The 26,930-nt window shown below is 37.7% G+C and overlaps 2 protein-coding genes, 1 long non-coding RNA gene and 1 other non-coding gene across 8 annotated transcripts; 1 reads left to right on the top strand and 3 right to left on the bottom strand.

Moving 5' to 3' along the window:
• Positions 1-14,067: 14,067 nt before the first annotated feature.
• Positions 14,068-16,290, top strand: LOC122040580 (transcription termination factor MTERF8, chloroplastic-like). 2 transcript variants are annotated; one of them, XM_042599938.1, is made up of 5 exons: positions 14,068-15,355; positions 15,654-15,815; positions 15,889-15,949; positions 16,080-16,173; positions 16,242-16,290. In XM_042599938.1, the coding sequence occupies exon 1, from the start codon at positions 14,146-14,148 to the stop codon at positions 15,307-15,309; it is 1,164 nt and encodes a 387-aa protein (XP_042455872.1). In that variant the 5' UTR covers positions 14,068-14,145; the 3' UTR covers positions 15,310-15,355; positions 15,654-15,815; positions 15,889-15,949; positions 16,080-16,173; positions 16,242-16,290. The 2 variants fall into 2 exon arrangements, with proteins under 2 accessions (XP_042455872.1, XP_042455873.1); XM_042599939.1 differs by having other exon boundaries at positions 15,599-15,815.
• Positions 15,836-21,298, bottom strand: LOC122040582 (WD repeat-containing protein 5-like). Of its 2 annotated transcripts, XR_006128652.1 has the most exons (3): positions 20,587-21,298; positions 17,421-17,779; positions 15,836-16,615 (listed from the first exon to the last, which is right to left on the bottom strand). XR_006128652.1 is itself a non-coding variant. In XM_042599940.1 (2 exons), exons 1-2 carry the CDS (start codon positions 21,226-21,228, stop codon positions 17,492-17,494), a joined length of 930 nt encoding a protein of 309 aa, XP_042455874.1. In that variant the 5' UTR covers positions 21,229-21,298; the 3' UTR covers positions 17,316-17,491. The 2 variants fall into 2 exon arrangements, 1 of the variants encoding a protein (XP_042455874.1); XM_042599940.1 differs by lacking the exon at positions 15,836-16,615 and having other exon boundaries at positions 17,316-17,779.
• Positions 21,299-21,343: 45 nt separating this feature from the next.
• Positions 21,344-21,415, bottom strand: TRNAQ-CUG. The gene has a single exon. It is a non-coding gene; the product is annotated as a tRNA-Gln (tRNA).
• A 1,063-nt stretch (positions 21,416-22,478) lies between these two features.
• Positions 22,479-25,283, bottom strand: LOC122040579. 3 transcript variants are annotated; one of them, XR_006128650.1, is made up of 3 exons: positions 25,175-25,283; positions 22,824-25,106; positions 22,479-22,705 (listed from the first exon to the last, which is right to left on the bottom strand). It is a non-coding gene; the product is annotated as an uncharacterized LOC122040579 (long non-coding RNA). The 3 variants fall into 3 exon arrangements; XR_006128651.1 differs by having other exon boundaries at positions 22,824-23,711; positions 24,403-25,245; XR_006128649.1 differs by having other exon boundaries at positions 22,824-25,270.
• Positions 25,284-26,930: the final 1,647 nt, after the last annotated feature.

The raw sequence follows: 26,930 nt of genomic DNA, 5'->3' as shown, positions 1-26,930 counted from the left end.
CCTAGCAATTAGAGCAGGCATTGCATCTTTTCTTGGTACAAATGTTTACTTGACTCCCCATTAAGCCTCTGTTACATCATATCCACTAAAGTTGACAAAATATGGTATAGCGATCTCGACCAAACTCAAAAAAAAAAAAGAATTATTAAAAGACAATCTCCATCATGAGATAAATCAGGCTCAATGTGGGCATGATATAGTTCTGTTAGACCGTAAATACGCTAGAGGGGTTGGGGTGATAGTTCGTCAAAAATCATAAGTTAAAACGAGTGACGCAGCGGAAAAAGAAAAATAAAAACCAATGCTAACAATGTCAAGTTTTACTTGGTTTGGAGCCTGTGACGACTCTTAATCTAAGGCCCATGATCGTCGATCGCTTTCGTTCGGCAATCACTATCGGTTTGAATAATGTGTTACAAGTATTGAGTACAAGAACTGAAATAATTGTTACTAACAAATAGAAAGGAAATCAAAATATTTAGTTCTTCAAACCTCGGAGCAGCCTTTCGGTGTCATCGAATCCTTTTTGGAGCAACACGCAAGAATGAAACCTATAGCAGATGATATTCTGATGCTATTGGTTGAAGGCCTTTATATAGGCTCATTCTAGGTGCTTGGAACCCCTCTGGGCGCTTGGACCACTGCTGACATGACGATCTCTCATCAAAACTTGATCCGTCAAGTTTATCCACTTCCGGACGCCTGGACCCCCTCCAAGCGCCTAGACCGTTGACTTGGGTTCGGCTAGTCATCGCGTTCCAACTCAGCTTCAGGATAACTTTTCTAGTCCGGGCTCCCGGACCAACTCCAGGCACTTGGATTGCCCGGTTGCTTGTGGCACCCGCTCGGGCGTACCTGGTCAGGGCGGCCAGACTCCCTTTTTTTCAGCCACCGTTTTCCTCCACAAAGGGTTAGTACAGGCAAATAAAAATATGGTTATCCTGTAAAACAGAGTTAACATAACATAATAAAATAGGAGTAGTAATTAGATCATATCTCCCCGAGACTAGGATCTAATCAAGGTCTCAACTTAAGTTTCCTAAATTGACTTAAGTTGGACTGACTCCTACAATTCCCTCAATCGTGAACGCTGTTGGTTGCTACTCGGAAAACCTAGAGGTTCCACTGTACAAAAATTTGTACAAAGGTCTGAACCTTTTCCTAGCTACCATGTGTTCTTTTAAATTAAATTTTGGATCGCATGCGGAACTTAACACGTTTGATCCAAAACTTAATCTATTCGTTCTTTTAGGTTTTGACTTGGATCTCCTGCGGAACTTAACACGTTTGACCCAAATCACCTTAAGTTATTAATTCCATTAAATATTAATTTCCATAATCGGTTTCCAGTACTGACGTGGCGAGGCACATGGCCTTCTTGGATATAGGAGCAACCACCACCGACTAGACAAAACCTTTTATAGAAAGCTAATATTTAATTTCCTAAAATAACTTTAGGTTAACCGAAAAGAACAATCAAATCACAAGGAAAAGAAAAAAAACAAAAGAACACAATATCGAAAAACATATTCGAAATTCTAGAATCATAAGCCTCTTGTATTTGGTATTTTTCCAAAAATAACTAGTATGATGCGGAAAGAAAAATTACTAGTTATACCTTTTAGAAAGACCTCTTGATCTTCTACCGTATTCCTCTTCTAACCTCGGACGTTGTGTAGGCAATGATCTTCCGAGATGAGAAACCACCAACCACCTTCTTCTCCTCCTAGCTAGGTTCGGCCACAAAGAAGCTTTACCAAGGATGAAGAACAAAACACCAACCAAGCTCCAAGAGATGCAAGCTTTCTCTCCTTCTTCTTCTTCTTCTCCAAGTAGTATCCGGCCACAACACCAAGGAAAAGAGGGAGAGAAAATAATAGAGGTTGTTTCATGAAGGCACCCTCACCCCTTCTTTTATATTCCTTGGCCTAGGCAAATTAGGAAATTTAATTACAATAAAATTTCCTCAATTTCCTTGACATGATTTAATTGAGAAAAATAAAATAAAATTTCTCCAATTGAAATCTTATGGCCGGCCACATCAATGAAAACAAATTGGACAAGTTTCAATCAACAATTAAAACTTCCTAATTTGTTTCCGAAAATTTTAAAAAATAAAATTTCTCTTCAAAATCTCTTCATGGTTGATAAAAAGGAAATTTCTATAATTTTAATTTCACAACATGTGAATAATTTTTAAAGAGAAAATAAAATATCTCACCAATCTACAAATAAGGAAAGAGATCTAATCTCTTTCTTTAATCTTTTGTAGATCTTTTACAAGAGAGATATTTTAATTTTAATTCTCTTTAATAAATTATATCTTCCACATAATAAAAATTAAAATTAAATTTCTTTTTTAATTTAATTTGGCCGGCCCCCACTAGCTTGGGTTCAAGCTAGGGTCGGCCTAGGTATAAGGGTGGTCGGCCCTAGCTTGGGTAGCCGGCCCTAGCTTGGTTCCCAAGCTAGCTTGGCCGGCCCCCTATTGGTGGGTATAAATAAGAGGCTACGATAGGGACCGAGAGGAGGAATTGGTTTTGGTCTCCCGATAAAATTAAGCATCCCGTGTTCGCCCCGAACACACAACTTAATTTTATCAATAATAATTCATTCCACTAGAGAACTATTATTGAATTACCGCACCAATCCCAAATTATATTTTTTGGGCTCCTTCTTATTATGAGTGTGTTAGTCTCCCTGTGTTTAAGATATCGAATGTCCACTAATTAAGTGAGTTACTGACAACTCATTTAATTAATATCTTAGTCCAAGAGTAGTACCACTCAACCTTATCGTCATGTCGGACTAAGTCCACCTGCAGGGTTTAACATGACAATCCTTATGAGCTCCTCTTGAGGACATTATCAACCTAGTATCTCTAGGACACAGTTTCCTTCTATAATCAACAACACACACTATAAGTGATACCATTTCCCAACTTATCAGGCTTATTGATTCATCGAACTAAATCTCACCCATTGATAAATTAAAGAAATAAATATCAAATATATGTGCTTGTTATTATATTAGGATTAAGAGCACACACTTCCATAATAACCGAGGTCTTTGTTTCTTTATAAAGTCAGTATAAAAGAAACGACCTCAAATGGTCCTACTCAATACACTCTAAGTGTACTAGTGTAATTATATAGTCAAGATAAACTAATTCCTAATTACACTACGACCTCCCAATGGTTTGTTCCTTTCCATTTTGGTCGTGAGCTACTGTTTATAATTTATAAGGTACTGATAACATCATCTTCTATATGTGACACCACATACTATGTTATCTACAATATAAATTAATTGAACAACTACAAACAAATGTAGATAAATTGACCAAATGTGATTCTTTATTTAACATAAATGTTTACAAAAGCTTAGGCTTTCAGTATACACTCCAACAATCTCCCACTTATACTAATGATTAAGCTGTCATATCTTCTACCATACATCTGATTCTCATTCCCTCCACATGCCGATCAAAAGCTTTCGCCGGAAGGGCCTTAGTGAAAGGATCTGCCAGGTTATCTGCTGATGTAATCTTGGCGATGACAACTTCTCCTCGCTTCACGATATCTCGTATCAGGTGGTACTTGCGCTCTATATGTTTACTTGCCTTATGAGCTCGTGGTTCCTTCGAGTTTGTAGCTGCACCGCTATTATCACAATAAATTGTGATAATTTTGGGCAAACCAGGAATCACATCTAAATCCATTAGAAAGTTCCTGAGCCATACTGCTTCTTTAGCTGCCTCAGAGGCTGCTACATACTCAGCTTCCATGGTTGAGTCTGATACGCATTTCTGCTTAACACTCCTCCATGAAATGGCTCCACCTCCTAAAGTAAACACATAGCCTGATGTAGACTTACTATTGTCCCTATCTGATTGGAAATCTGAATCCCACAGGGAGCAAATCGTCTGCTTGGTAAATTAACATATAATCTCTAGTCCTTCTCAAGTACTTTAATATATGCTTTACCGCAGTCCAATGTCCTTGTCCAGGGTTACTCTGATATCTGCTGACCATGCCCACGGCAAAACAAATATCAGGTCTCGTACATAGCATTGCATACATAAGGCTTCCTACAGCCGAGGCATAAGGAACTGCTTTCATGTCTTCTATCTCCTTTGATGTCTTAGGAGACATCTCTTTAGATAGAGCTATTCCATGCCTAAAATGTAAGAAACCTTTCTTGGAATCCTGCATACTAAAATGAGCAAGGATTGTATCTATATATGAAGCTTGGGACAGACACAACATTCTTTTCTTGCGATCCCTTATCACTTTGATTCCAAGAATGTGTGCACACTCTCCTAAGTCTTTCATATCAAATTGTTTGGACAACCATACCCTTACGTCTGATAATACCTTGACATTGTTGTCAATTAACAAAATATCATCTACGTATAGTACAAGAAATACCACCACGTTTCCGTTACACTTCTTGTATACACAAGACTCATCCGGACACTAAATAAATCCATACGACTGGATTACTTCATTAAACCGGATGTTCCAAGACCTTGAAGCTTGCTTTAGTCCATAAATGGACCGATTGAGCTTGCACACTAGATGCTCTTTGCCTTTTTCAATGAACCCTTCTGGTTGCTTCATATGGATGTTCTCTTCAAGACTTTCATTAAGGAAAGCTGTCTTGACATCCATTTGCCAAATCTCATAATCCATATGAGCAGCAATGGATAAGAGTATCCGGATGGACTTAAGCATGGCTACCGGTGAAAAGGTTTCCTCATAATCGATTCCCTCTTTCTGAGTGTACCCTTTCGCAACAAGCCTAGCTTTGAAGGTTTCTACCTTCCCGTCTGTCCCTCTTTTCCTTTTGTAGATCCACTTGCATCCAACGGCTTTTACACCATTAGGTGGTTCTACAAGCTCCCAGACCTTATTAGAGTATATAGACTCTATTTCAGAATTCATTGCCTTTTGCCAAGATGCTGCATCTATATCTTGGAGTGCTTCGTCATATGTTCGTGGATCAGGTTCATGTTTACCCGGGATTAAGTCCGAAGACTCTCCCAAAAACATGAATCTTTCAGGCTGCCTTACAACCCTCCCACTACGACGAGGCACTATCTGTGGTTGTGTATCATGTGTGACACGTGTTGCAGTCTCTTGTGGTACTTTATCTTGTACTGTTGGTACTGAAGTAGACGTGTCCTCTCTAAGTTCTTCTAAAACAACTTTGCTACTGGGCTTGTGATCCATTATATAGTCTTCTTCTAAAAACTGGGCATTGGTGCTAACAATGACCTTCTGGTCTTTAGGACTATAAAATAAACCACCTTTCGTTCCTTTGGGATATCCTACAAACACGCGAACTTCTGTACGGGATTCTAACTTATCAGCATCTGGTTTCAGCACATGTGCTGGACTACCCCAAATCCAAATATGTCTTAGACTGGGTTTTCGCCCATTCCACAATTCTATGGGAGTAGAAGAAACTGATTTAGAAGGTACTAAGTTCAGAACATACACTGCTGTTTCCAGAGCATATCCCCAAAACGAATTTGGTAATTCTGAATAACTCATCATCGATCTAACCATCTCCATAAGAGTCCTATTCCTTCGTTCTGCCACACCATTCTGTTGGGGTGTACCAGGTGCGGACAGTTGGGATTGAATCCCGGCCTCTGATAAGTAATTCCTAAACTCTCCTAAGAGGTATTCGCCACCACGATCAGATCGTAGTGTCTTGATACTTTTACCTAGTCGTTTCTCCACATCAGCCTTGTACTCTTTGAACTTATCAAAGCACTCGGACTTGCGGCGCATTAGGTAAATGTATCCATATCTTGAATAATCGTCTATGAAAGAGACAAAATATTCAAAACCTCCTCTTGCCTGGACAGACATAGGACCACACAAATCAGAGTGAACCAACTCTAACACTTCTTTGGCTCTATACCCCTTGGCCTTGAACGACCTCTTGGTCATTTTACCTTCCAAGCAGGATTCACAAGTTGAAAAATTTTCCAACTCTAATGAACCCAAAAGTCCATCGGCTATAAGCCTCTGAATCCTACTTAAGTTAATATGACCAAGCCTTAGATGCCAAAGATATGATTGGTTCATTTCCGAAGGTTCTTTTCTCTTATTAGAGTTAGAAGATGAGTTATAAATTTTCATGTTTTGCTTTGTGGAAGAAATTGGATTTAAAGTATACAAATTACCAACTAATGCACCAGAACAGATAATCACTTTATTTCTTTTAATAACTACATCGTTACTGAAAGAAACTGAATATCCATCTAAAAACAGTTTAGAAACTGAAATTAAATTCTTTCTAAAACTGGGTACATAAAGACAATTTCTTAAAACCAAACTCCTATTTCTACTAAAAGATAAGTAGACGTCTCCCACTGCAACAGCTGTCACCTTAGTAGCATTGCCCATGTAGACGGTAATTTCTCCTTCAGATAGTCGTCGGGTTTCCTGGAACCCCTACAAGGAATTGCAGACATGATCAGTGGCTCCTGTATCTACACACCAGGTGCTGGTAGATAACACCGCTAAACATGTTTCAACAACTAGAGCATGAGATATACCTTTGTTTTGGTTCCTACGAGGACGGCCAGCCTTCAATGTCCTGCTTACAGATGAAGCACTTGCCCTTTGGCTTCTTCACTCCGACTTTAAATCATGTACTTGAGACTTATTCACTTTCTTTGTTGAACTAGCTTGTTTCTTCTTCTTCTTTCCTCGGTTTAGAAGTAGAACCATTTTCGACATAGTGAATTTAAGCATTGTGACGAAATAATCCTTCAGCTGCTTTCAGTAGTTCCGCCAATGAATATACCCTTTTGTTCATATTGTAATTCAGGCGGAATTGTTCAAAACTTCTAGGTAGTGTTTGGAGGATCATATCGATCTGGGTTTCCCCATCAATTTCTCCTCCAAGGATCTGTATCTCGTTCAGATAAGCCATCATCTTTAGGATATGATCCCTCACAGGAGTATCCTCTTGCATGGTGGCTGTCATTATCTTTCTCATGGCTTCTTGCCTAGAAGCCCTATCCTGATGACCAAAGAGTTCCTTGAGATTGTTCATAATATCATAGGCTGTTGGTAAATCTTGATGCTGATGTTGCAATACATTTGACATTGAAGCCAAAATGTAACACCGCGCCATCTCATCTGCTTTTACCCATTTCCTATGATATTCAATCTCCTCTTGGGTAGATTCACCAGTAGGTGCTTCAGGGCACTGCTCAGTCAGTACAAATTTATAGCTTTCAGCAGTAAGAACAATGTCTAGGTTTTCTTTCCAATCTATGTAGTTTGGTCCAGTAAGTCTATTCTATTGAAGTATGATGGACAGTGGGTTGAAAGTCATCCTAAGAATCACAAATAACTTTTGGTCAGAACTCTAAATTTAGAATAATATTGATTCCTCAAACAATACTATTTTAAATTAACCAACACCTCAAAACACCGTGAATTTTGTATGCCACGTTAGTGTGGACGTATAGAAATTCAACATTTGTAAAAGGAGGGTTTTATCCCATTAATTTTATTATTTTGTCAACCTAACATTTTGACAAATAAAATTAATAGTTGGTGTCTTTTGGTCATACAAATAATAGCAGTGACTCCAATGGGGAGGATACTATTAGATGTGTCTAAGTGTATATCATTACTTGACACTAAGTTCATTAATAAGATTATGCCCCTTCCGTTGGGGAAGATCACACGCTCTTAATTAACTTCCTATAGTCATCCAAAAATGGAAGTCTGTTCTAGTGATCCACAAACAAGCTCATCCGTTATGGAGGAAGGCACTCAGAGCCAACGCGCAAGCTTGTTTGCATCACTTACAAACCAGTAATGGAAACCATGGGATTTATTTAAAAATCTCTCTCCCACTTAGTTATTTATAAATGAGGAATTTTAACTATGCTAGCCTACTAAGCATGTAAACTAACACATACACACAGCACAATATAAAAGCAATAAATAGAAAATCTAATTTTCAACTATTATGGCTTTTATCTCTAGTTGCCCTCCGTGTATTGTCATCCCAAGCTGCTGCCATATTTGGCCACCGCCACTGGGTCTAGCTGTCGCATCCATCTTGCTCCTAGTTCCGCTGCGCCTCTGGTCCTTAGAAGGTTCCATGCTTTGCAAGATTCGATCCGCGACATAAATAGAATTTTACATTTTTGATCCTATATTCCATAAAAGGAATGTACATGTATCTAGATCAAAAATAAAATCCTAATAAAACTAAATACAGCTCCTGCTGTATTTTAATACAATCATGCATGCACACACATATAAATGCCCTTGACATGTCCAAGGGTCCAATCACACACATAATAACTAAAAGTCATAATAGTTAGATCCTGCATCCACAAAGTTAGCACATCCTACTATTAACCTGCCTAAATTATGTATGACATGTGCATAATTAAACTAATACCAAATACACAGAGGCAAAATCCTAGCTCTGATACCAATTGTTGGTTGCTACTCGGAAAACCTAGAGGTTCCACTGTACAAAAATTTGTACAAAGGTCTGAACCTTTTCCTAGCTACCATGTATTCTTTTAAATTAAATTTTGGATCGCCTGCGGAACTTAACACGTTTGATCCAAAACTTAATCTATTCGTTCTTTTAGGTTTTGACTTGGGTCTCCTGCGGAACTTAACACGTTTGACCCAAATCACCTTAAGTTATTAATTCCATTAAATATTAATTTCCATAATCGGTTCCCAGTACTGACGTGGCGAGGCACATGGCCTTCTTGGATATGGGAGCAACCACCACCGACTAGACAAAACCTTTTATAGAAAGCTAATATTTAATTTCCTAAAATAACTTTAGGTTAACCGAAAAGAACAATCAAATCAAAAGGAAAAGAAAAAAATAAAAGAACACAACATCGAAAAACATATTCAAAATTCTAGAATCATAAGCCTCTTGTATTTGGTATTTTTCCAAAAATAACTAGTATGATGCGGAAAGAAAAATTACTAGTTATACCTTTTAGAAAGACCTCTTGATCTTCTACCGTATTCCTCTTCTAACCTTGGACGTTGTGTGGGCAACGATCTTCCGAGATGAGAAACCACCAACCACCTTCTTCTCCTCCTAGCTAGGTTCGGCCACAAAGAAGCTTTACCAAGGATGAAGAACAAAACACCAACCAAGCTCCAAGAGATGCAAGCTTTCTCTCCTTCTTCTTCTTCTTCTCCAAGTAGTATCCGGCCTCCACAAGAGCTCCAAGCAATAGAGAGTTTCGGCCACCACAAAGAGGAAGAGGAGAAGAGATGATGGTCAGCCACAACACCAAGGAAAAGAGGGAGAGAAAATAATAGAGGTTGTTTCATGAAGGCACCCTCACCCCTTCTTTTATATTCCTTGGCCTAGGCAAATTAGGAAATTTAATTACAATAAAATTTCCTCAATTTCCTTGACATGATTTAATTGAGAAAAATAAAATAAAATTTCCCCAATTGAAATCTTATGGCCGGCCACATCAATGAAAACAAATTGGACAAGTTTCAATCAACAATTAAAACTTCCTAATTTGTTTCCGGAAATTTTAAAAAATAAAATTTCTCTTCAAAATCTCTTCATGGTTGATAAAAAGGAAATTTCTATAATTTTAATTTCACAACATGTGAATAATTTTTAAAGATAAAATAAAATATCTCACCAATCTACAAATAAGGAAAGAGATCTAATCTCTTTCTTTAATCTTTTGTAGATCTTTTACAAGAGAGATATTTTAATTTTAATTCTCTTTAATAAATTATATCTTCCACATAATAAAAATTAAAATTAAAATTCTTTTTTAATTTAATTTGGACGGCCCCCACTAGCTTGGGTTCAACCTAGGGCCGACCACCCAATCTTATACCTAGGCCGGCCCTAACTTGGTTCCCAAGCTAGCTTGGCCGGCCCCCTATTGGTGGGTATAGAAGGTGGGTATAGGTGGGTATAGTACTCTATAAATAAGAGGCTACGATAGGGACCGAGAGGAGGAATTGGTTTTGGTCTCCCGATAAAATTAAGCATCCCGTGTTCGCCCCGAACACACAACTTAATTTTATCAATAATAATTCATTCCACTAGAGAACTATTATTGAACTACCGCACCAATCCCAAATTACATTTTTTGGGCTCCTTCTTATTATGAGTGTGTTAGTCTCCCTGTGTTTAAGATATCGAATGTCCACTAATTAAGTGAGTTACTGACAACTCATTTAATTAATATCTTAGTCCAAGAGTAGTACCACTCAACCTTATCGTCATGTCGGACTAAGTCCACCTGCAGGGTTTAACATGACAATCCTTATGAGCTCCTCTTGAGGACATTATCAACCTATTATCTCTAGGACACAGTTTCCTTCTATAATCAACAACACACACTATAAGTGATACCATTTCCCAACTTATCAGGCTTATTGATTCATCGAACTAAATCTCACCCATTGATAAATTAAAGAAATAAATATCAAATATATGTGCTTGTTATTATATTAGGATTAAGAGCACACACTTCCATAATAACCGAGGTCTTTGTTTCTTTATAAAGTCAGTATAAAAGAAACGACCTCAAATGGTCCTACTCAATACACTCTAAGTGTACTAGTGTAATTATATAGTCAAGATAAACTAATTCCTAATTACACTACGACCTCCCAATGGTTTGTTCCTTTCCATTTTGGTCGTGAGCTACTGTTTATAATTTATAAGGTACTGATAACATCATCTTCTATATGTGACACCACATACTATGTTATCTACAATATAAATTAATTGAACAACTACAAACAAATGTAGATAAATTGACCAAATGTGATTCTTTATTTAACATAAATGTTTACAAAAGCTTAGGCTTTCAGTATACACTCCAACAAACGCGTCCTCATTGGATCGCTCATCCAGTTGCTTACCTCTACTTACCAACTACAGTCGCTTGACTTGTCTTTGACCTACCAGGTCTTTCCGTAAGTTGTCAGGTCCCGCGGACCCAACTGGACTTCGGACGATTGTCAGGTTCCATGGATCCAACTGGACTTCCCACTAGATATCGGGCCCAGCGGACCTATCTGGACTTCGCACCAGCTATCAGGTCTCGGAGACCTAGCTGGATTTCAGTCTGGTGTCAGGTCCTCCAGACTCGTCAACTCTTGCACACTAGATAAAGCAATTAGACTACAAAACACTCTAACTTTAATCCACTTGTTATTTATAAAAACTTGAGTTAAATAATTAGTGTAAATTGCACCAACAAGTTCCATAGTTGACCCAACGTGGGCCTGATATGAGCCATATCAGGCCCACGGTTCATATTAGAGCCACATTGGGTTGTTTTAGCTGATTTTTCCTATAACATTTTAACACCTCCAGACAAGCTTAAATATGCAATGGACGGCACCATTGGATTTCTTACAGCCTCAGAAATTCATAGGACTTGAAATGAGTCTAATCTGAGGTAGGTCCATCAGTGGATTTTGACCAAAATCCACTGATGGAGCTAGAGACCTCAGATTGCACTCATTTCAGTTCCTGTCGATTTATGAGGTTGCAAAGAGTTTAAATATGCTTAGGGTTGTAATCTAGTCTAGCCGAGCCGAGCTGAACTCTTGAATGTTTGAATTTGACTCGTTTATAATCAAGCCGAGCTCGAGTTTTATTTAACGAATATATTCATGGCTCACGAACTTATTTGCAGTTTTATTGAGCCTAAACGAGCTTAATTAATATAAATTATAAATTTAAATATTTATTAAAAATTAGATTATATATTTATAAAAAATTATAATATTCTTATTAAAATTTATAATTTTATTTTAATAAAGAAATTTAATATATTTGTTTATATGTTTCATAAATAGAGTGTAAAATCTATAAATTCAATATCAAAGCTATTATTTTTTTTAATTTAAAAGTTGATTCACGAGCTTAACGAACATGTTCACTAGCTAACGAGCCGAATATTGTGAAGCTTGAGCATGATTTGTTTATCTTAATGAGCCTCATTAAACGAGCTCAAACAAACTTTTATCAAATCGAGTTTCGAATAGTTCATGAGCGGCTTAACTCATTACACCCCTAAATATGCTATTTATTGTTTATTTTATCTTTTCAGAGGTGTTAAATATAATAAGGAAGAATCAACAAAAATCTCCACATTGGGCCTAATACAACGTGGAGATTTTTGTCGATTCTTCCTTATTATATTTTAACACCTTCGAAAAGTCAAAATAAATAATGAATAGCATATTTAAACTTCTTACAACCTCATAAATCTATAGGAATTGAAATAGATGCAATCTGAGATCTCTAGGTCTATTAATGAGTTTCGATCAAAATCCACTGATAGACCTAGAAACCTCATATTGGATCAATTTTAAGTCCTGTGGATTTTTGAAACTACAAGGAGTTCAACGGTGTCGTCCATTACATATTTTGTCTTGCCCAAAAGTATTAAAATATTATAGAAAAAATCAGCTAAAACAATCCAATGTGGTCCGGATATGAAGTGTGGGTCTGATTTATCTCATGGTGGAGATTGTCTTTTAATAATTCTTTTTTTTTTTTAGTTTGGTCGAGATTGTTATACCATATTTTGTCAACTTTAGTGGATATAATGTAACAGAGGTTTAATGAGGAGTCAAGTAAATATTCGTACCAAGGAACGATGTAATGCCTACTCCAATTGCTAGGTAGAAAAATTCTAGTGCTACCTGTATACAATCAGATCCATGGCTATGGATCATTCATTTTCCAACAAACTTCATTCTTTAACTATTAAGTATTTTTGAGGAACCAGCCGTGCAATAGAATACTAAAAATGTGATCGTAATGCACATACCTTGGAGACTTAATGAAGCACATCATGTCCGTTTGAAGCTCCTCCAAAGGACAGGATCAACGAAGAGTGCCATCATATGTGGTAGAGAAACTCCATTCCCTACAGCACCAAGCGAACCCAACAACATCAAGACGTAATTTGTGGAGTCTACGAGGGAGAACAATTTGTAGAAGGACACAGTGAGCATGCTCTGATCTTGTTTCTTGTCCTTCTGACTCTCTCGCTTATTTTGTTACTCCCCATTAAACCTCTGTTACATCATATTCACTAAAGTTGACAAAATATGGTATAACAATGTCAACCAAACTCAAAAGAAAATAAGAATTATCTAAAAGACAACCTCTACCATGAGATAAATCAGGCCCAAAATGGGCCTGATATAGAATAATATCAGACCCAACGTAGGCCTAACACGGAACCATATCAAGCCCAACGTGGACCTGATATGAAGTATATCAGGCACATGGTTCATATAAGACCCACGGATTATTTTAGCTTATTCTTTCGACAATATTTTAACACCTCTGGAGTAGTCGAAATATGCAATGGACGACATCGTTGCATGCCTTGCAGCCTCAAAAATCCACGACCTGAAATGAGTTCAATATGAGATTTGTAGGTCCATCAGTGGATTTTGACCGAAATGGTTAAAATCTACTAATGGACATAGAGACTTCAGATTGGACTTATTTCAGATTCTGTGGATTTCTCAAGCTACAAGAAGTCCAATGGTGTCGTTCCTCGCATATTTTGACTTCTCCAGAGGAGTTAAATTATTATTAAAAGAAATACGTTAAATCCTAACCACGTTGGACCTAATGTGATTTTATATCAGGCTCATGTTGAATCTGATATGGAATTATATCAAATCCATATTTTGCTTATATGCATGCATGTATCCTTAAGAGAGAGGAAAGAGAAGAGAGAGGAGGAAAGTAAAGAGAGAAAAGAGAAAAGATATTGCATGCATGAGAAAGAGAAAAAAGAAGAGACAAATAATTGAGGGATAGAATGGGAAGAATAGAAAATTGAATACACTATTTGATAAATATCAAAATATAGTGTGTCTTTTGATCAATTTATAAATTTAAATGTACCTTTTAATAAATTGTCAATGAACCCTCCCTCCCTAACAATAAAAACATAAATACTTTACTTCTTGGCCCTTTAATTTCCCTTTCCCTTATTTACCCTTACCTCTCCCCACCTTCTCACCCCCATCCAAACAGGCTAAAGATCTACGGCCGTCGTTAACCTCAAACGGTTTGTTCGACTGAGCGAACTCAGCGATGATTCGACGTCTCTGCGCCGCCGTCCACCGTCAACTTCAGGTGGCCTCCAGTCTCGGCCATCGTCGGACCGCTGCCGCCGCCTCTCGTCCACACCTTCTGGGTTTTGTGAAACCCTCTTCTGTCTCCTCCGTCGGCGCCGTTGATCCCTCATCCCTGACCGCCTCCTTGCTCACGAGATCGTGCGAGATCTCCGACCATGCCGCCCTCTCCATCTCCAAGAAAGTCAAGCTCGACGGCCTTGGCCAAGCGGTCTCGGTGCTAGCCCTCCTCAAGGACTACGGCTTCGACGACGCCCATCTAGTCCGCCTCGTCGACCGCCTTCCTCGTGTCCTCTCGATGGACGTCGAGAAGACCTTGAAGCCCAAGCTGGAGTTCTATTGCGGGATCAGCCTCGTCGGAACCGCCCTCCAGGAGATCCTGTCAGCGAGCCCCTGGCTTCTCCTCACGTGCAGTGTAGAGAACCGATTGCTCCCCAACGCCGAACTCCTCAAATCGATTTTGAAAACGAATGCGAACCTCGTGGGTGCCCTAAAGCATACGCCTTGGTTGATCACCTTCGACACCAGAACTGTCGTTCTTCCCAAGGTCGATGCTCTGCGTGCATACGGCGTGCCCGATGAGGTAATCTTGGTGCTTTTTACCCGCTACAGCTACGCTTTGCTGACAGATGCAGCTCGATTCAATGATGCCTTTGACGAGATAAAGAAGATGGGTATCTGTCAGAAGAAACCCATTTTCGCCCATGCCCTCGGGGCGCTTGCTGGATTGCCCAAGAAGAAGAGGGAGGAGAAAGTGGAGAACTTGAGGGCATTGGGGTGGTCGCAAAATCACATCTTGGAGGCCTTCGCAAAGCATCCTCACATTGTGCTGGCATCGATTGAGAAGATAAGGAAGACTGCCAAGTTTGTGGAAGAGAAGCTGGGATGGACACCGGAGAACACAGTGAAGAATCCGAGTCTTCTTTCGATGAGCCTGGAGAAGAGGATGATGCCCAGGTATGCCGTCCTGAGCATTCTCATGCACAAGGGATTAATCAAGACTGGCTTCACAGGGAAACATTTTCTGATTTCGAGCAACAAGTTCCAAATGAATTTTGTGACCAAGTATCGAGACGAAGCTCCAGAGATAGTTGAAGCTTATCAAAGAAGTGAAATCAGATAGATGGCTAGACAAATCTGCTAACAAGCAAACTCTTCTGTAAGACAAGGTTTTCCTCTTACACCATCCATTGAGATGATCTGAATTGTTTAGTTGTTGCATGCGTCTTTGCTAGATTTTGTTGTCTTTTACTTAAACTCAGGTCATGGCATGTGGGATGAATACTATTAAGCATTTGAAAGTTGATTTTTGATTGATCTAGTTGGCCCTATAGACTCAATTTATGTTGTTGATCCTACTGTCATTACATGATCATGTATTTTCTTTTTGTGGACGTGATATTGGTTAATAGTGCGTCGTCTTCCCCTACTGGCTCATCACCCTCATCATCATCATCCTCTTCATAGGCACTTCTTCAAGATCAATGTTCCGTGGCGTTCAGATGTGGAAGCAGGAAACTCTCCTCAAGGTTCAGTTTTTTATGTTTCTCTCATGAGTTAGATTCTTCCTCCGTTCTACACTCTGTTTATCGACATGGCCACTGCAGATTGGGATGAATCAAAAACATGGTAATACGCTAAAACAAACATTTATCCAATTTATAGAGATCGATTTATAATCACGTAAGTTCTTCTTCAACAGGGATGTTGATGTCGGCGCCAAATACGAGCCTATTCTTCCTCAGCCGGAGAAAACCACAATTGTAAGTGCTATTGTTCCTCCTCCCTGCTTGATGAAGCTCTCACAAGTGCCGATCTATCAAAATAAATCAACAAAAAACTCCCCAAAAATCCCTCCAAAACCTAATCTTTTACAATATTTCTAAATTCCAGGTGGTCAGTGCCACAGCAACATTGGTGATGGTGTTCTCGTCGTCCTTGTCAGTGATGGAGTTCTACTTCCTGAAGAAATTCCCCATCCCTTACGGTAAGAACATCAGTAATTGCTCGAATGCCTGTCCGCATCGAAACATTCATACTTCCTGTTCCACGCAGCTCTCTACCTCATCACCGTCTGTCTTGGCTGGATTCTGGGGCCAGTTCGTCGATAATCGTCTTCATCCTCTCCTCGGTCATCTTCGCCAGTGCTCTGACCATGGGTATGATCTCTCTACCACCATTAGAGTTGCAGTTACTTTAGATCATAATCACTAACTCATTGTGTTCTTTGTTCTTGTAATGTTCCAGGAGTTGTTGGCACAGAGAAATCCATTTCTATGATCAAGCACCATGAATACATGGGATTCCTAAGCTTCTGCAACTAGTAAAGATGGAAGAAGAGACCGGCAAGCAAGCGATCATCGGATGATCGCCGGAGATATCGAAGGGGCTGCTGCTTCTTGGTGAACAGATCATCTCCAGTTTGAGCTCTAATGTAGATTATCAATTTATATTTGATAATTTCCATATGTTATACATAGAAAAATCAAATTAAGTCATTATTATATGATAAAAATTCTCACGCTAATAAAAAAGAGCAATTCATTTTGCTAAAATTTGAGGTAAACTTTCTTGAAAGTAAACATTTGTATACCTTTCAATCACAATTAAGATGATTTTTAATCTCTAATTGACAAAAATAAATAATCTCAATGATATTCAATTTTCAATCAATCACTAGAAGAAGGGTTACATGCTAATCAACAAAAGGTCATCACTTTTAATAAATATACAAATAAAAGATGAATTTCAGATTTTGACACTAATTTATCCATAGAACTGAGTTCCAATGGTGTAGCATGCTTATCATCTAACAACTAAAGTCTCGGCCATGTTCATTATTATTCAATCACACTAATTAAAGCATCTATATCAATTTTTCTAAATATAAAATTTATGTAAAAAAAAATATTTATATTAGCTACTCTAAGAAACTGATATGGATGCTCTTTAAGCACAAAGATGATAAGCATGAGTAAGAGAAACATCATTGTGCCGAAAAACCATGTATCGCGAAACTTTGAATCAGGTCATATGAGAAAAGGCCAATGTATTGCTGAAAAAACAAAAAGACCAAAAGAGATAAAAGCACAAAACTGAAAAGTAAGCCGTTCCTATGATTGCAATCTATAAATTGAAGAGCTTGCGGAAGGTATCATGACTCAAGAAGATCCATACATTGTCTAACGGGTACAGATGTTTCAAATATGAACCAAGTAAATGCATGAATTCTACCTCTTCAACAATGAAGATTACCGGATTGGATTGATGAGTCACATATTAGTAGTAGGTTGTTACCAGGTAATTTAGTTCTGAACCCATATCTTAACTGTCTTATCCTTATCGAGCGCACCCGAAGCAATCATGTTTTCAGAGGGGTGGCATGTCACGGCTATAACAATATCAGTATGACCTTCGAGTTTCTGCACTACTTTTCTTGTTTGGAGATCCCACAGGTAGACGATATTGTCTTCGGAACCACTGACAATGTACTTGCCATTTGTGATTGAAAATGTAGATGGAATGCAGAAGTTTGAGTTAACGTGTCCAGTATATGTCTTCAAGATCTTACCCGTGGAGAAGTTCCAAAGTTTCTGCATTGAAGATGGATTCAAAAAAGGTTGGGCATGATTTCAGGCCTTCTATGGAAAAAATATAATATTTAATCTGAATTCTGAAATCAGAATAGAAAAAAAAAGCACGAATTAGAAAGCTTTGCAACAATAACCATATATTACACGAATCAGTTCAACCATCAAGAGATTACACTGTTGAGTGAAAGGCATGCAATAACCACAGATCAAAAATGAAGGCAAGAAACATATTAATGGCTTTTACTTTAGATTTACTGATTTATATCCTAATGCAAAATATTTGAAATATAACAATCACTATCAATCGACATTGTAGAATAGATGAGTACATAACATACACGTAGTTTAATAACTAAATAGTTCAAACCACCAAATAGGGTAGTATAGGACTTCAAGCCAATTTGGTTCAATCTAAACTAGGTCAAATGAACCAAATAGGAGATTTTTGGTTTTTTCAATTCATCTACAAGTTCCTTCCCAAATCCGTCAAGGAGAGCAGCTATTCAACCTATTGGTTCAAGCCTTTAGCATAATGATCAAGGATTCAACAGCATATGTAGACCTTTTGCAGTCAAGCCTCTGTATAGCACAAATGCAATATACAAGAGGCAAAACATGATACATATTTAATAATATAAATATATTTATATTGATAAAATGACTAGCATATATTTGAAATAAAAGTATATTCACAATTCCCCACATATATAATTTACTCATAAAAGTAAAAGAACATAATATAACAATGTAGAAATAGGTTTATTTAAAATTAATATGCATATAATTAATATCTAAAGCGTCAATTTCTTGCAAAACGAGTGATTAACACTTATAAGTTCCATATTACCACATCCAAAACAGTTTAGTGTTACACAATCATAAGAAAGTTCTCTCTAGGAGGAGAAAATCATTTAATAGAAGTCCTCATTCTAAAGAAGAGAAATGAAGAAAAGGGTCATTTTCTTTTCAACCAAAATTTGTTCAAACTTCAATAACTCGATCTGATATTTCCTAGGTGGGTGCTTTCTAAAACATGTTGGCAATAAAATCAGAAATAGAACATAATATTGATACATCTGATGGCTTACTGCATTTATTAAAACCCCAATAATGATATAATCAGAAATGAGGCACTATATTGACACTAGAAAAAGTGCTATTAATATAAACATAGTAAGCACTAGTTTCTATTTTATGATGTTCATGATCTTCTTCCACAACCAAAGGTCGGAGCTAAAACAAGAGCCTAGTAGATTTCTATAGAGATAGGTTGTAAATTTTGCCAAGTCCAATCCATGTTAAATTTTCTTTAACCATTTGAGTTTGTCATGATGAATTCAAACTATACCAGTTAGCCAACCTCAAGTCCTTTAGGTCAAGTTGGAACTAGATCCCATGCTAATAATTATAATCACAAAATTAAACAAGGATGAAGAATTTTGAGCTACAAAAAACAAAAAATCTTTTAGTCCAAAATTGGGGAGTATGTAATCCAATTCTTTTACAATATTGTCATATTTAGAGTCAATGAATGGACCAATTTGAGAACAAGAGGATGATGGAAAAATGATCAAATATTGCAACATTATTTCGATACACTAATGTGCCAAAAGTACCTTGATGCTGGAATCCAAGGTTTGCAAAAAAAAAAAATTGATATATATGTACAACATATCAACCTGAATGAAGCATTTCAAAAAACCAACAGAAATACAAGGAGAAGTTCATGTTGTTGAGTGGGATAATATCATGCTTCCTCTCCATAATACTCTTCCATTTTCTTTTTCTCAACTTACCTCCCCTTCCCTTCTTTCATACTATAATGGATCCTTGTATATGGTTCTTACTGAACAAAACATTAACGAGCAAGGTACAAGGCTCGATGAGAGCTCATATTAGGTTTGATTGGCCTACAATCTTGGAAACCTTTTTGCACTACGATTAATAAACAAATAAAAAATGAACACACTCAAAATGGGCTAGTTTGCGAGGCTCATTTGTAACCAACTAATGAAGAATTTCCATGTAAAAGATCCCATCAGTAGTATTTGAACAATGTATAGAAACATGGTCTTTATGTTCTTAAGATTAAAGATAATCTATATTTATATAGTAACAGGTGTATTATCTCCAAACTGTCGCATTTCATGTACATCAGCAATACATAGATCAACTATTTTCTAATTACTCCATCTTCACATATATATTGCAAGACGTATGATGGATGTACACAACTACTAGAAAAGCTACAATAAAAAAAAACACGATTTAATTAACTCTAAAAGATCATTAAGAAAGGTAAAAAAAAAAAAATAGGTTGAGATGAGATGCATATACTCAAAAAACACAACCCAATTGGTCTGTGGTCAAACAAGATTTACAAATGGAGCTGTTTTAAATTAATCATAATAATTTTAATAAGCTCACAACTACATTCTATTTGATTTGCTGGATCAAGTTATTCAAAAATCATTGCAAGACCAAGCAGGTATCTAGGCTGATAAGCTTTGTGATAAACAAGCTTGAAAATGATCCAATTTGACCTCCAGCAAGATTACAAGCCAAAACAAAAAACAAATATGCTGATCAAAAATACACATAACTAGAGCCAAAGAAAGGATCTGGAATGCGTCAATTGCACCAGAGTTCACTTTGAGGTCCAGCACTAACTGAGACTAATCAAAAATCCATTTTAGCAAAAGCTTCTCTGGTTACAAATAACGTAGATACAGAAACCAATATCTTTCGTATATCTCCGAGTTTTAAACAGGAAGGATTAGCCATTTGAGCAGTTTGTGTATACATACCAGTGTACTATCAAGGGTAGCGGCGAGCACAAATTTGCCATTTGGGGAAAATTTGGCAAACGAAACGGGCGGACTCTTATCCTCAACAAGCGTAGTGATGCAATGCCCATTCGCCGAGTCCCAAATCCGGCACATCCCATCATAGCTACCCGATATAATAAGGCCTCCGTCGCGGTTGAAGTCGACAGCAGTCACGGCATCAGAGTGGGCGGGGAGAACTCGGAGGCACTTGCCGGACCTGACCTCCCACACCCGGACGGTCTCGTCGAAGGAGCCTGATGCGATCAAGTCCGACTGCGGATTGAAGGAGCAGCAGAAGGCGTAGTCGGTATGGCCGGAGAGGGTCTTGACGGCGGTGGCAGTCTCCAGGTCCCAGATGCGGACAGTGAAGTCGTCGGAGGAGGAACAAAGTTGGCGAGCGTCGGCGGAGAAGGAGAGATCCGAGATTCCCTCTTCGTGTCCGGAGAGCTCGGCGCGGAGGGAGAAATCGGAGGTGGACCACACGCGGAGAATCTTGTCGGCGGAGGCTGACGCAAGGAGGGTGCCGTCGGGGGAGAACTTGACAGACGAGACGGCGTGCTCGTGACCGTTGAGGGTGCGGTGCAGTGCGTAAGGTTGGGGAATGGCGTCGGCCTCCGGCATGGCTGATAGGGTTTTCGGGTGGCGAAGTGCGAAAATTGGGGTTTATTTTCCTCAAAAAAAAAACAAGGAAGAGACCAAATAAAATGAATAGGCTCCTTGAACTTCAAAAAAAAAAAGGTCCCACCGAGACTTGAACTCGGGTTACTGGATTCAGAGTCCAATGTCCTAACCACTAGACCATGGGACCTCATTGAAAGCAATAAATACATTTATTAATATGACCTAATTACTTATGCCTGAAGTATAATTTCCAACTGACTGGCCATTCCAATGGCACAACTAAACGCTCGAATCATGCTCCTGAGATAAGGTAAGTTTAGTTGGCTAATGCTGAACAATAATTATTATCATAAGAGCTCAAATCTTGACAAAATTAAGAAAAAAAAAATCTTCCATCAGATGGATTTAGTGGCTAGCATATGAGGTGTTGTCATAATGAGGTATAGAGTTCGAATAATACCTCCCTTATATATTAGTTATTATTCTAAAGACTAGTAACCGTCCGTGATTTATCTCCTCCATGTTGATCTTAAAACGGATTGACGAAGATACTAGGAACGAACGTATCCACTTTTTTCTCAAATCATTAATCTTTACTGGTCCTCCTTTCACTTTCAGCCAGTTCAATTGAATATGACTAAATGTTAAAAAAATAATAAAATAATAATAATAAAAAACAAATCCACGAACACGAATCTTGGTGGATTTGAACCACCAACCTCTCAAGCCATTTCAGGACAATGGATGACCGAGCGCTCTACCATTTTGAGCTAAAGATCCAGTGCAAAACGGTGGTGTGTCATATGGAAAACAACCATTCTTAGACAAATTTCTTCTATAATTGACAGGAAGAAAATATAGACTCAGTGTTTCTGTTACCTTGCAATTCAGAGCCACAGATACTGATGTGCAAGTTTAAGCAGTTTAAAAAACACTTTCCGCAGAACAGTTAAAATCTGAAAGACGAAACGAAATATATATATCTAGGCAGAGCCACAGATGGTGTACAAGGTTCAACCAATTCTTTTTAAAAATAGATTTGCAGTAATTAATTGAAAATAGTATAAAATTTAGCAATTAAAAAATTATTTTTCACAGCAAATAAAATAAATCGTCCAAATCAATAAATCAAATGTTACTACTCCCTCAAATAAAACGACCAAATAGGGTGCATAATCAGCAATTCAAAATGGTTGTCGAAGTCATCGGCTAATGATATAGTTAAAGTTGCAATCACAAACAATTATAAGTGTTTGATGAATTTGACTATTACCAAATAGGAATCTAGAACTTAAGTCCAAAAACAGGCTTACAAATTCAAATTTGTTCTTACAGGAGTCTTCAGAACTTGACATCTAATAAGAGTGCTCAAAAACAATAGTCATAATACGCCCCAATTTTTGCTCCATGAATGCATCTCAATTTCGGTGAGATGTGGCAACGAAATTGTAAGCTTCAGGTACCAACAAATCCAAAGCTACAAGGAAATATACCCATAGTTAGTTAGAGCAAGAAATCCAGCCAAAATGAGATATATACATGAGAAAAACTTTCAAATGTATTAAATCTCTACAAAAGTAGTCAGAATCTTGTACCGCGAATTGAATTCCACCAAAATTAAAGGTGAGATGACTTCCAAGTCTTTTCCAGTTATTTTACATGCGCCTCGAGTTCAATTGACAGCTTTAGAAAGCAGCAAAATCTTCAATCTCAAACAGAATTGACAGAACTGCAGACAATCTTTGGCAGCAATATCTGTAACATTGAATACAATTGACAAACTTCTAGAGAGCTTCAGCTGCAAAATCTTTACCCCGGTCGTCAGGAACTCCCAAGCCTCTTGTAATGCATGTAATTAGTAGAGCATAAGTGCCTTTTCTACTACATGATTTTACATTAACAATTACCCCAATCATGATTACACTTTTTTCCCAACAAACCCGTCACCAAATCAGACCCGACTTTACAACTGTTATATAAGATTAAATGGGAAACAGCCCACAGAAAAATGTAGAAATAAACAGCAGAGATGACAGTAAAAGTTTAAGCAATCTCAACATCGATCATGAACTTGCAAATATATTTGAACCCTTCAATGGAATTGTTTCAACATATTTAGCTTTGGTTAAGTTTTACCAACTGTATATGATGATATGGAACTAATGGAGGGATATTAACTACAAAAATTACTTTTTAAGAAACAAGAAATTGATTGTCATTTGAAAAATTACTTCTTAAGACATTGATCCATATTAAAACATTTCAAACTAGTTATAATAATTTGATGTAAGGTACCATTTGCTATCAAGTATTAGCGAACATAAAAACCTTGCAATTTACTGTATTTGAGAATCTATTTACAATGGTTAAGTCACACACCGTGGATTACGAAGAGGAACCACATCTAACGATACCAGTGATTTGTAAGTTCGACAAAAAAAATTATGCAAATTTGATCATCTTTAGTTCTTAAATGAATCAGTCTGCAAAATAATGAACCAACATTTTAATGAATGTACCCAAGTAATGAGTAAATTTAATAGAGTATAATCGAATGAAATATAATTAGAATAAAACTAAAGGAACGAAATGAAATTAAGAGGAATAATCAATTTATATTCATTATTTCCTTTTAATCATGCATAGTCAATATTACTTGGTTTTGATAAGTTCAATGTGCCAGAGTTACTTGTCTTTCTGGCATGCCAAGCTTGGTTGATCCGTCAGATCAAACCAACCAACATGTCGAGTCCAAGGAACTGACCATCAAGCTCACTCAATTGAATTAGCCAGCCAGATTGTCTTACTAGATAGGATTGACCCAATATCGATGGTAAAATCAGTCCAAGTCACTCATATAATTTATCTACATTTAGTTTTGAAATGATAACTTGACATTGTGATATACTTGAATGTAGTTGAATAATGAATAAATCAGAGGAAATGAACCATTGCACTCCATTCTATACAATGCACCCTAAAACGAATAAAGATTCATAGAATTCTATTTTTCTTTCACTCACGTTGCTTTTTATCAAAAAAACTTGCTCCTCTTCAGTCAGATTGCGGTGAAATTAACATGTATACGTCTGTCTCATATCACTAAAGAATTAATCCACTAATCATGTTAAGCAAATACCAAACTGAGCTACTGAGTCTTTATAAGAATTGTACCTTATCATTTCAGAAAGATGGTTCAAATTGATGGGGACCCCATGATTTCACCACTTGGAATGGATGCGTAGGCGATGGACAATTGAATATGCAGCAGTTGAATTGGGATATTGCTGATATCGCCATGAAACCGCATTTAACTGATAGCGAGATGGGACGATAGGGAACATGAAATTCAAAGAGATAGAGGCAGACACACACACACACAGAGGCGATGGAGAACCCGGGGAATAAAATCAAATGCCCCGTGCGATCTCCCCGCCAGCACCCAAAAAATATTACTTTTTATTAAGCAGGGGTGACCTGCCATGCGAGCGCACCCAACATGGCAAAGGTCGATGCAACATGTTCAAATGCATATTACCTTCCCAATCTATCATCAAGAACCCAGCCCATCCGTCTTGTTATGATCCCCAAGAGGCACCCACTCCTTCACAACTGATAAGTTCTGAGCAAGAACTTAATCATTCAGGCCAACAACGTTTATTTTCCTGGAAACTGGAGTTTGTGCATCGAAGACGCCCGTCGATCCGAACTTCAAGCCGCAGATCTGCTTCCGCGCCTGTAGTGCTTCCTCGGCAGCAAGAACAGAACGAAACGCAAGAAACTGATCGGAAGCAATAACCATCTTTAATCCACAAAACACCGAAGAACCACACCGCAGAGAACCGCTTGGATCGTGAAAAGGGACTTCACCAGGATCTCTACATAAAAACAAGAACACTCGAACACCTGTGAGGGAGAAAAAGACAACCAAACTCGACGAGATCACCTGCGATTTGCAGATCAAGGAAGGGCAGGTTGAGGGCCAGATCCAGATCGCAAGAAACCCTAAATCGGTAAGCTGCGTGTGGATATTATATAGCCAGCGCTTGCCCTTGCGAATAGTTTATGGGCGTCTAACACGTGGCGGATTTTAATTTATCAGAGCATGGAGACTGGGTCAATGATTGCGTACGGCTCACGCCAAAACCGACTTGTTCGCACGACCATGAAATAGCCGTGTGAGAATTGGAGAATGCCGGTTCAACGCCCAATTCCTTAACGAAAAAGTCCCTCTTTTTTTAATTAATTAATATCAGCCAGAAATATATTTTTCTCATCGCAATTAATTTTTAAGTTTTTTATACAAAATTGTAGTCAAATTTACTAATATTTTCTATACTTAATATATATTTTATTTCTATACTCAATTGTTGCCTTTGTTAAGAATTCATATAATGTTATTCCAATTTTAACACATAATTTAATCAGAAAAGAAAATGATTGATTGACAAAAAAAAAACAATAGTATAGAATTCTTTGAAATTACATTTTCTAAAAATATAATTATTTAAAAAAATGATATTAAATCATAGATAACTTAATTCTCTCATCTCTTTTCACTTATTTTATTAAATTAGTATAGGGATGATTTTATAATTATTATTTTTTATCACATATTAATCTTTCATAATAATCATAACTCTTTCTTCTAAATATTTTACCTTCCTCATTTTTTATAATGTTGGTAGTTGTCATATGAATAATTTCTACCATCGAAATTTCTTACACGATCATCAAATCCAATGCTTAATTCAACCTACAAACACACTACCAAAGTGCAAGATAATACACAAGATAAGGGCATAAAATCAGCCATAAGCAAGAATACCCAATATACAAGAAAAACTCTCAACCTTTTGTATTCACAATAAAAGATTACAAAGTGGACTTTTAACAGATTACTCATACATTCCTCTATTTATAATGCATAGATAGTTGTTGACTTGGCAGTTACTGTTAGAGGATCAGTGGCCGCCTAAAAGAGGGGATTAAATAGACGTTGACCTCAATTGATCGTTTGCTACGTATTCGTTATTGCGCAAGTGGAAATACAAATACTAATATGAATACGAAAGCTAAAAACAAAAAAAAAAGAACATGCAAGCCAATACACGTCGATGTAACATGGTTTGGAGATTAGGACTCCTACTCTATGGTTGTCCTTGAGGTGGGCGATCCCGATCCTTCCATGGATTAGCCTCCGACAAACTCTGGCTACTCAAGCAACTCCATGTGGGTGGAGAAACTTCACCACAACACCAACCAAGAACACTTAGACACAAGAGAACCTTGAGCACTTAGTGACTACTAATTAGGCTTTAACCAAGTCTAATTTCATTATCTTGGCCAACCATCCCAAACTCCTTCTTATAGAGTTTGGAAGAAAGCAACCCTAGTGTTTTACTGTAACTAGTCGACTGGTCCTTGCACCAGTCGACTGGTGTCAACCCAATGACTCTCTACCAGTCGACTAGTGTCATGTACCAGTCGACTGATCCCAACCATTTCAGGCACAGAAGCTCTCTGTGCTCTTCCCAATCGACTAATCCCAATACCAGTTGATTGATACAACCCAAAACCTAGGGTTCCCTTTCCCGAGTACATTTCTCTCGCACTCGGACCCTCACGACTCACTTGACTTTTCTTCTTCGCAGCTTTGACCTCTTGCCTTCAAGCTTACTTCCTTTAGCTCTCGTCCCTCA

This window comes from Zingiber officinale, chromosome 2A (genome assembly GCF_018446385.1).
Source record: "Zingiber officinale cultivar Zhangliang chromosome 2A, Zo_v1.1, whole genome shotgun sequence".
Lineage (NCBI taxonomy): Eukaryota > Viridiplantae > Streptophyta > Magnoliopsida > Zingiberales > Zingiberaceae > Zingiber > Zingiber officinale.
This window is presented reverse-complemented; position numbering and strand designations above follow the sequence as displayed.